This window comes from Neodiprion virginianus, chromosome 4 (genome assembly GCF_021901495.1).
Source record: "Neodiprion virginianus isolate iyNeoVirg1 chromosome 4, iyNeoVirg1.1, whole genome shotgun sequence".
In the NCBI taxonomy this organism is placed as follows: domain Eukaryota; kingdom Metazoa; phylum Arthropoda; class Insecta; order Hymenoptera; family Diprionidae; genus Neodiprion; species Neodiprion virginianus.
The window spans coordinates 1000356-1011592 of NC_060880.1; the positions used below are offsets into that span (position 1 = coordinate 1000356).

General features: G+C 39.9%; 1 protein-coding gene across 2 annotated transcripts; it reads left to right on the plus strand.

Annotated features, from left to right (window-relative positions):
- Positions 1–7630: 7630 nt before the first annotated feature.
- Positions 7631–10970, plus strand: LOC124303433 (acyl-CoA Delta-9 desaturase-like). 2 transcript variants are annotated; one of them, XM_046760621.1, is made up of 5 exons: positions 7819–8150; positions 9099–9229; positions 9299–9504; positions 9682–9867; positions 9969–10970. In XM_046760621.1, the coding sequence occupies exons 1-5, from the start codon at positions 7949–7951 to the stop codon at positions 10225–10227; spliced, it is 984 nt and encodes a 327-aa protein (XP_046616577.1). In that variant the 5' UTR covers positions 7819–7948; the 3' UTR covers positions 10228–10970. The 2 variants fall into 2 exon arrangements, with proteins under 2 accessions (XP_046616578.1, XP_046616577.1); XM_046760622.1 differs by lacking the exon at positions 9682–9867 and having other exon boundaries at positions 7631–8150.
- The last annotated feature ends 267 nt before the right edge of the window (positions 10971–11237 follow it).

Sequence of the window (11237 nt, forward strand, 5' to 3'; positions counted from 1 at the left end):
TATTATACTCCCTGTATGCGGGAGGTAAAATAGACGATCGTAAAGTTGGGGGAAACAGGCGAATCGGTGCGGTTATGCATCGTTACTCCTGTGTGCTCTACGTGGGGAACAAGGGTAGTCGGTGTATGCCGTCACCGCCTTTCGTAAAAATGAAACTTTTATCCAGGCATCGTGAAACGTGTCGTACGTATAAACATCCAGAGCATGAAGCTTACAGCGGAAGCTCGTAATATTCGAACTTTGACCCTCGGAAATGCAGCAGCGCTCTTCACTTGTTGTGCATTTATTTTTCTCACTTTTCTTTTACCCATTCGCTAATCGTTATATATAATAAATTTCCTCCTCTGTAACGATGTACAGACACTTCCGTACCTATGATATTTGTCTGTCGTCCGAACTTCTAGCTAATTAATTATGATAACGACGTTTTCACGTTTAGATATCTAAAATTACAATTACAATATCTGTCTATTCTACGCTATGTCTCTGAGCTGGCTGATTAACGATTTATTACTTTTATTTCTTATTTCGTACGATATCATTCATATATAGAGTGTGTGAATATATACATATATATGTATATATATATATACTATAGAAAGTATGAATGCAAATAGCATGTATTAATACAACGAATTTTTAACCACGTTTACTTTGATATAATTAATTATCAATTAGCCTAATAATTAACATTTCCTGACGTTATCATCCATATCTTGAATTTTGTAGGAGCTTATGATTCATGTCGACCGCCGTATTAATTCAAATATCTCGTTTTATGTACAATGCGATACACGCGGCGTATAAGGATGAATACATATTACCTATATAGGTATTTGTATATAAGAATACAAAAAAACGTATATAATATATCAAATTATACTTTGTATAGCTTTGCAGAAAAAGAAAATGACAAAAAAACAAACTTTATTATTATTATTATTATCATTATTATTATTGTTGTTATTATTATTATTATTATTAATTATTATATAATAATTATTGAAAAAAAATGGTTTAGGGGCGATTTTTTTATAACAATTGCATATTATACCATATACATTATATTATATAATTACATACATAAATTTACAAAATGTTAATATATTACCAAGAAGAGGATTACAAATAAGTCGGGGATTAAGCAATAAGCTTTGATTCGTAATTTCCATCCAACGACTCATCGCGCCGACTGATTGTAACACGTGAAGTAGGTTAGGCGACAAAAAAATTGTTAAAATAAGCACCAATCACCAATGTATACATTCGATATAATAATAATAAGGTATATTGTTATTAAATTAACATTTTTCTGCGTAACAATGATGATTGTCGCATATGCAAATCCCGTAAATGTCAATATTTCACGACCACGTATTCGGTATGACTTCCTTTATTGTATACGAACTCGTCGTCACCCAGACTGCTGTTGTGAGCTGATTATTTTCTTTGTCGTTTATTGGACGATAAGATAAAAAAAAAAAAAAACAGAAACGTACAAACACATACGAAAAGAAGAGAACAAACAGACGAAAATTGCAGACACCGCGTCGGTGACGCGGGAGATGAGATAACTGTGTAAACAGTTAAACACAGGGCGCTGATCCTGGTGCAAATGAGCGGACTCGTGTGCAGCGCCGGTTTTGCGCCTAGGGATCAACAATTGCGCAAAATTATAACCCGGGGTTAAATTAAACGCCACAACTAACCGGCGCCCGGGGACTTTTGCCATTTCCTCGTTTAACACCGCAGTCCTGCAGTTGGCGATATTTGCACCAGGATTCCAGAAACTGCACAGTATACGGATAGACGAATTAAATAAAGCTCCGCTTGAATTATCCATCGATGATTTGCGTGAAAAGGTGGCGTCGTTATTCAAGGGTGTAAAGCGATCCGCTGATCGCCGAGTCATAATTTAAGAACGATAACGATAATCGAGGTGGACCCGATGCGGAACGCCGAGAGAATCGCGGCCGGTAGGTACCGAAGATATCATTTCCATTCAAGGAGGGGAATAAAGTGTTACACTGCTGCTCGAGACTTTTTAAAATTCAAAAGGTGGAACAGTCGAGGCTTAAAGTCGGCCTGGCGGGACGGGGCGAGGTAACAACGGCCGTAAATTTAACGAAATTTCACCCTCGACTTTCCCTTTCCCCAAAATTCCTTCGATCCCGCATCAGCGAGAGGCGGACGCGCACGTTTTTCGTTGTATTTTTTTTTATTTTATTATTATTTTTGCGAACTTACGATTTCTGTGTAAGCAAATTTTCGAGTGTTTTTTTATTTGATGAATCTGGTAAAGTCTGTTTCGAGTATGTCGGAGGGATGCGTAAAACAGTAATACGGCAGGTATAAGCTGCTCGTTTCGCGGACAAATTTTGATTCGTTTTTTATTTATTCCTCTTTTAACGGCAGCTGAATTCTGCTGGGATAATTTTATTCCGCGGAAACGAGCGCGTCAAATATTAACCGTATAAAATTGGCGAGTCTGTGAAAATCGCGCCGTAAAAATGTCGCTTCGACGTGTAACAGACGCGAAAGTGTGCAATAATGGCGGTCCTCCCTCCGGTAGAGTTCTTCGACTTTCTCTACTCTTTCTCCTCAGTTTCGCATTCCGGTATCTTTCTCTCGGGAAAAGCGAAGCGAGGTAAGTTTGCGAAACTGGGAACTTCCAAGGAACAACGCGCCGCTGGAGGCTGCTGCTGCTACTGTTTCATCAGATAATGGCTCCGTTAAGGGTTTATTTATACAACACTTCGCGGCGGGGCTGATAAGTGCTGTGGGTCAGGTAATTCGGGCCGCGATGAATTGGAGGAAACGATGAACGTTGGGACAACTGCCAGACTCTCTATCTCTCTCTCTCTCTCTCTTTATAAGAATCTCGTTCCCCAGTCGTTAGACCGCAGGTAATTGTCGGGTAATTTCTTTGTCCGGGAATGGATTTACTCTTCTGCTTTTTGTTCCGCTTCTGCAAAAACAGCCTCAACGACATCGGCCGTTACGTCCTCCGACGGCTTTCGGAAGCCTCCCTTGGAATATTTAATTTTAATCCCTCTCGAATTCTCTTTGTTAAAATTTCAAGCGAAACAAAAATTTCGAGCGTATCCAATTCTCGCGGTTATTAGGTGCACGAACACTGGGAACGAGGCTCGGCTAAGAACGAATCGCATGCGTGCGAAGATTCACGTAATTAATTTGAAACGCGCCGCATTGCGTTGATTAAAAAAACCGGCCACCCCAGAAAAATAATCATTTTTTGTCTGTATAAAAAGCATATGGCACAATGGAACGGGCACAGGTTTGAGATGCGAGTGTAAACCTCGCTCTGTGAATACAAACTTGGTTGATGAACGCAAAAGATAAGTAATCATAAAAAATGTGAATTAAACATGAATTTAGGTGGTCAAAATTTCAAAACTTGTACCTTTCTAAGATATCTTAGCCTTGATATTGTTTCAAATAATTATCGCACTTGCCTTTCTGCATGCGTATATAAGTTATGGCATCTTCATCCCAGGTCATTGACAAAAAATACGATAATGGCTTGGATTGATCAATTTCCGTAGTTTAGTACGTTGAGGAAAAAAAAAAGAAAACACCACAGTCAGAATGACACTGCGCAAAATGGTGAAAATCGCAGAAATGCAATAGGGAGAATGAATGGAAGCTCGTGAAATACTAAAAGGGAGAAAACTACTAAATGAGACGTTGTATCTATAAAGACGAGGTAATAACAACAATAACGATGTGAAAACGGAGACGCCGTAGTCGCGGGGCAATTAGGAGAAGGTACAGACGCAGACAGGGAGGGACTCGGGGACGGCTGGAAAAGATAAACTATTGCGAAAGTATCAAATTGAATCGGCGCGGGTCGCGCTGCAGTCTGGAGACGGCATGATGAAACTCCAAATTAACATCAATCAGCTAGTTCTCCAATTGCGTTACCGAAAGCTTCAGGGGGTTTTAGCGCGAAGTAAACTCTGGCAATTATCCGAAAATTTGGAATTGTCGTTTAAAACCCGACGGGGCGACTCGTTAGGGTCTCGCGAAATTTTCCAGACTGGGGTTGCAATTGCGAATTTAAAAAGTTCCAGAAGCACCGAAATTTTTGGTGGTAAAACTTGAAGCTAGAAATCAAACTTTGACGAAACATCAACATTTCGAATGGCCCGAAACCCGAGGCTCAAAGTTCCGAAAGAGCGTAACTCCGAAAAGTCAAAGTTCCGAAAGCGCAAAAATTAGAAAATTTGAAAATCTGACTTTTTTTGTCATCCATATTTACGAACCCCTGGAAAGCCTTGCTTTTTCCCATTAGAAAAGCATCGATTATTCGAAATGAAACATCGAAATTCCGAATGATCCAAGATTTTCAGTTCCGTGAATTTCTGGCCTGGTGAAATTTCACCACCTTCTTTACATTGTATTATCGATATTTTTACGTTCGGAATCCTAGTCATTCCGATTTTTACACCCACTCGTCGAGTAAGCTATGCTGTGTGGGTATATTTTAATTTTCGGAATTTCACCCCATCGAAACTTCAATTTTCCGAATTTTCCTCTATCGTAACTCGAATTTTCGAAATCTCGCATTTCGAAACTTTGCGCCTTTGTATTTCCGACCATTCGAAACTTTGTTGCCTCGTTAAAGTTTACTTTCTTAACTTCATGTTTCAATTTTCCATCGTTCAGCAAGCGAGGAATCCGAATGATTAACCGCCATTCTCGCAGCTGAACGGACGTCCAGCTCTTGACGAATTGTTTGTTCTTACGAATTTGTTTTGTCGGTTTTCATTGTGTGCGCGAATAGCGTATTCTTCTCGAAGGAACGAACGCGCGCCTCTCGAACTTGAGGGCGTAAAATTGACGATTTCATTCGGGAATCGAGGAGCGAGGAGGGAGGCGCGCGTTTTCGGGAACGAGCGATAGACAGCCGTGGGTCCAGAGATGGGATCTTGCGTATTCGGGTTGCGTCACAGCTATCTTCCATCCGAAAGGCCGCGATACTCATACAGAAAAGCAGGACATTACAATGCGATCTGTGTTCCAGCGGTGACGGTGGAAGCAGGGAATGCCGCCATAAATATTTATAAGACGATGCAGTTTCGGCATGGGCGATGCTCCACATCCGCGCTACTTCGTGACCTTATGTGATATATTGTATCCAACAGATTCCCAATCGGTATTAAGGCCTCGTGGTCCGAGAACTGCTTAATTTTTATACGCAATGCCTGCTTTGGTATCGAATTGAACGAAGCTGCGATGCGACAATTTTGATTAACCCGTCACGGTTTTGCGGGAACTGACCGGATAACCATCGACCTGTGAAACTGCAATAGCTTCCGTCGCCGCTTTGGAATATTTGTATTTTGAATCAGACGAAGGATGGTTCGGCTAAGCTATTCTACGACTTGTAACTATTCGTTTCAAAAATTGCAGGAAATGTAATCCGTCCACTTTCGATTTTATTAGCGATAGTTGAGCAATATTAAATCTTAATCCTATGTTCCTTTTTATAGTTCAAGCATGCCGTCTCAAATTCGGGTCTTAGTTACTCTTTCCGGATCTTCACAGCTCAGTTTGACTCAATAAAACCTCGAAGCTCTCGGAAATTCTTGATCGAAATTGAACCTCTAAATCCTAACATCTGAGTCACGATTAATAGGAACTCGAATCTGCGATAATCGTGAAGAGCAATCGTCAAAAATTCATAATTTTGGTACCTATACCTTTCGTCGATGCGAATCAATTCGGGCTCTGCGGGTGGCTCTGCGTGTGGCTCTGCGTGTCCCGCTGATTGTGAAATTACGTCGAATAATTGTACAAATTGCGTATAATGAACGAGGAATACTCACAAGCGTATCCGCACTCGGAATAAACATTATTTGTTATAACAGGATATTTTATTGAAATCCCCTTGATCAATCTGACGTGAAAATATGTTCAAAGTAGAGAAGGTTTTGTTTGATGTGACAAAATTCCAAAAAACAATTTTCACGTGAATTAATTCTAATATGCATAATCGCTATCCTGTTTAGCCGTTCAAATGATATTCGTATGAGGTGACTCGACAGGCTTTGTATAGACGGTTATAGTGTGAAACGCGTGGTCTAATCAGAAATCGCAACATTACCCTTCATTGTAGAGTTCATATGCAGCGTTACAAAAGGTTAACGATAAGATCAGCGGAAGTAGTGACACATGCCGAATGAAGGTATCATTAATTTGCAAGAAAGTGATAGAAATCACTCTGCGCTTATGAATTATAAATAATCTTAGATAATGAATTATAAATGTATGGCTGTCAATGATACCGCACAAATCACGGATATGGTTCAGTCAAAAAAATAACATGAAAAATATCAAGTGAAAGTGAAAATATAGCGAGTTTCGACCTACGGATTTCACGTGGACTGCCCTATGCTGAACATTCTCAAGGGTAAGAACGCTAATTTTGCGCGTGTGAACTTGCTCTTGAATACGTAACTTGATACGTAAGACAATACATTCGCAAGCATGGAGTAGAAGGAGGCAAAATTGTGCGAATAAAAACAATAAACCATAGTATAGGTGGCGCTGTTAATAATGCGGAACCGCTTACTTCCAGTTGACTGTGATATAGTCATCACACTTACGCGTACTTTACCTATCTCGGGGCAACATAACCGCGCTAACAAAGGCTGCATCGTTGTTGGGTCGTGTCTTGCGAAGTGTTAACGAATGAAACTTTTTATTAATAAAATCAACAATGGGTAAAACGTGCGTAATTAAATGAAAAAGGTCGCTTCAAGATATGAAATTACCTAATTAATGAAATCATGCAGTCACACGACGGCCTGCAGCAGCCCAGGGACGTGGACTTCAAAAAAGCCGTGGATTCACGAAGATACTGGCATCGCACGATGCAACCAACAATAAATACGATTTAATTCTGACGGGAAAACCTAAACACGATTAACCTGACAATGAGATCAACGCTGAATTTCTACGCCATGAAATTTTCCAAATTTACTGTTCATCCTGAGCAGTAATGAATTCGTGGAGTGAGGCTTCTGACTTACCCCCAACACTTCGAGCTACTGGCGGATCCGCGTCCTCGACGGTGACTGGACACGAGGCGAACTGCATCTTAATGATCTACACCTAATTATTGTTGCGTTTCGTTCTCACAGAATTTCGGACAAAAACGTGTGGCCTTGCGACGATATTGTTTCGCGTATTTGAAAAACGCGTTTAGGTACGCGGAATTTGCGTTTATTATCCTGAGTATGTTTAGTATGGGGCAGTCCACGTAGAATCCATGGGTCGAAGCTCCCACCATTTTCGAATTCACTTGCTACTATTTTTTTTTTTTTGTTTTTTTTTTTTACTGAATTACTTTTATAACTTTTGCGGTATTATTCACAGCCATACATTTCGTATCCTAACATTTTCGAGTTTTTTTATAATTCGTAAGCGCAGCCTGATTTCCATAACTTCCTGTTCACGTGATTATACCTTATTCCAGTCAAATCAAGCAAACGTCAACATTTGATTCCTTTGACGCAATGTTACGCTAACGAATTTGGCCACACGTGTCAATCAAAGGTGTTTGCGTAAAATCTATAAGTCGCGCGGACAACAGTTCAAACGGTTAATTAAGAAATCAGTATTATCCGTAATGAAACACATCGTACATAGCGACACGTTGGTATTTAAATTCGTATTTTGGTTACGGCATATGGTAATTCTCAGTGTAATCTATTAAAATATGTACCGATGTTGAATCTACGCACTTCGCAACGAGCTCGCACACCTATATATAAGTGGTGTTCAGTCGATCTACAGATTTGTAATAGATACCGGATAACGCGGTTCGTCGGTTATTTGATTTTGTGCTCCGGTTTGGTGAGCTGACATTTGGCCAACTTCGTTAGTCTGTGCGACAGCGATTCAAGTAAAATATATCAGGATGCTCGCCGACGACACTGACGCATTGGTATTTAGTAAATCGAACGCCGTGAAGCAAATTACGTCGGAAGAGGTTCGACAGAATTTAGTATGGAAAAACATTTTTCGGCTAGGGTTTTTCCACGTGGGATTTGTGTTTGCTTGTAGCGTCTACGGCTTTGGGCTATCTGCTGTACCGATAAAATGGTTAACCGTTTTGTGGGGTTAGTTGACAAATTGGAATATTAATTTTATTAAGCTAAGGTGCATGCCATTATCTAACATGTTATCCCGTGCGTAAAATACAAGATACCGCACAATACGTGTATTTAGCACAACCCTTAAGTATATGCGGATTGCATTGAAAATTGCTCTACATTTCATGACAAGAAACATTTGGAATTGGGATTGACTACAGTACAAAGACTTTACTTTCGACGCTCAGACTTTGATAGCTGCGCGCATTAATAGCGGTAAAGTTTGTAAAACTAATTGCACCGCGTAAATTCAGAACAAACGAATGACCTGCTCGGTTATTTCTTGAATACTTCTGGGATGTGGATCGAAATTTTAAACACGGGTTATGGTAGCCCTTGTGTAGAATTGGTTTGACCTACGACAAAGACTATAATGTAACGTCCTGAGAGTCGTTTATTTCCGATCGGTAAGAAATTGACTGGGTTCGGCTTCGCTTTTACATTCGATGACAACCGGGAGTTAGAATAAGGGTTAAGTACAATCAAGTATGTTTCGAATAACAATAATATGTTCATTGTGAGGAAGATGATGGAACAGTAGGCACCAAGTGTGCAGTTCAGAATGTAGGTGAATAGTGGGCTGGGATAAGTGGAATTAAGCCTTGGCGAGTGCAGAGAGCAGAGTGCTGGATCAGGGTTCTGGGGATGGAGGGCGATAGTCAGATAAAATGGAGAGTTTGTTAGGAGAGACAAAAAATGAGTCGTAGGACGTGCGCCGCAATTTCATTGTAATTTATACACAATCATCACTTATCAGCACTCATCAATCATCCAGTTACTGGTATTATTTCAAGTCAAACAAAATGATTGCAGGAACTGTAGTTTAGTTATCTTTTCGCCTTGGACAAAGTTTTCACAACCGGAGACTGAAAATTTTTACTTTCAATTAATTCAACGAAATTTAAATTTGCACAGCCGTGATCGGCTATTACGTATCGGGACTAGGAATAACCGCGGGAGTTCATCGTCTCTGGAGCCACCGAGCCTACAAGGCAACCCTCGGCTTACGAATCATGTTGATGCTAATGTACTCCGCCGCTGGCCTGGTGAGTAGCAAACAGATTTTTGGTGTAAATCGTGAAACGAACTTTAACTGTTGAATATTGATTTTGCAGTACGGTATATTTTACTGGGTCAAGGATCACAGAATCCACCACAAGTATTCCGATACCGATGCCGATCCCCACAACGTGAAGCGAGGCTTCTTCTTCTCCCACATTGGATGGCTTATGGTTGAAAGACATCCCGAATACCGTCGTCGACAAAAGGAAATCGACTTGAGCGATATCATCGCTGACCCAGTGGTCATGTTCAATAAGAAGTGAGTAGTCTCAAAATTTGGACGATTATTTCTGCTATCCGTGAGTTGGAATGAGAAAGTGTGTAGTCAAGTTTACGTATACAATTCCGACCCATGTATGCCTATAGACGTAGATTTTGTAAATGAATACGCACAGAAATAACAAAATAAAATGAATAAATCACCAAATATTCACAGATATGAGAGAGAGCTGTTCATCATATTTTGCATCGCAATTCCGGTGGCAGTACCCGTTCTATTTTGGGGTGAAACGTTGCTGCATGCGATTTTGACTCAATGCTTCATACGCTTTATTTTCACACTTCATTGTACTTTGAGCGTCAACAGTGTGGCACATCTTTGGGGTTATCGCCCGTACAACAGGTACGGAATTCATGAAAAATCTCCTATAAACGTGTGAGTTAGATAGATATAATTACACAATGTTTCAATATTTGTGAAATATTGAAATTTTTTGTTCGCAGGGTGATCAATCCGGCAGAAAACCCCATAGTTTCTTTGCTGACAGCCGGTGAAGGCTTTCACAACTATCACCACACGTTCCCCTGGGACTACAAGGCGTCCGAATGGCCATACTTGAGTTTGAATTTCACTACATTATTAATTCATGCTTTATGGAAAATTGGATGGGCGTATGATTTGCGAGAACCTTCACCCGCCCTCGTGCAAAAAGTTATCCACGAAATTGGTCATAAACCTAACGCGTCATACCTGATTCATTAACACGGTTATAACCCAACCGTTCTCCGAAATACATAGGAAATGTCGAAAATGTTGTGGCATTCGATAAAGTGTACTATAATTTCAAAGTAGACGAGTTAATCGCCTTAAGCCCATTCAAGTATTCGAGTTTCTAAAAATTTCCTTCCCGGTTGGGGTAAACCATCCGCATTGTGCGCTATTTTGTATCGATGGATCGTTCCGTCGTGCGTCTCGCGTGCAATATTGAATTCCGTTTTCAAATACCGTTTTCGCATTGTCTGTAGTCCCACCAGCGCCGTATTTGACATTGGTGAGTTTAGAAAAAACAATTATTTCTCTCCAATAAAATCCCTCAACCAAATTCCCTTACACTTGATGCAATTGAAAAAAGTACTGTAGGCAATCGTAATGGATCAGAGACATCGTCGAATTCCATTAGTCGCGTCAATGAAAGTAGTAACAGGTATATTAGATTTGAAGTGAATTATACACTCAAACAAAAGTTTTTTCACGTCAAACTGAAATCTTTTCCACATCATCAACTTTTTCCGTTGCTATACAGTTGACCAGAGTTATCTTTAATTTGGAATAATATTTTGTTTGCTTTACTTCATTCAACACAAATAAATCAGCTCATTGATCCAACAACACAATTGATAACTATGTGCATTCTATTGAGGTATTTTTTTCAGAGGACAATCTATTACGTTAAATATAGAAGAAGCTTATATATATGTATATACGTACGTCAAAAAAATTTCTGGAAAAATTATGTTTTGACATTTTGTGAAATAAAAGAAAAAAAACTGTCCTTACTTTGTACGCATTTTCATTTCGGACTGAACAAAGACATGTGAAATGACGCATACATTGCACAACGACTGCAAAAAATAAAATGTTCCCCATGTGAGTGAGGCTAACCCCTTTGTATTTTCGGCAAAAATTTTCGCGATTTTGGAAAGTGCTGGAACAAATTCTTTCACGCACTATTCCGACGTAATTTTGAGAGAGAAATCGATTGGGCGCAGTCC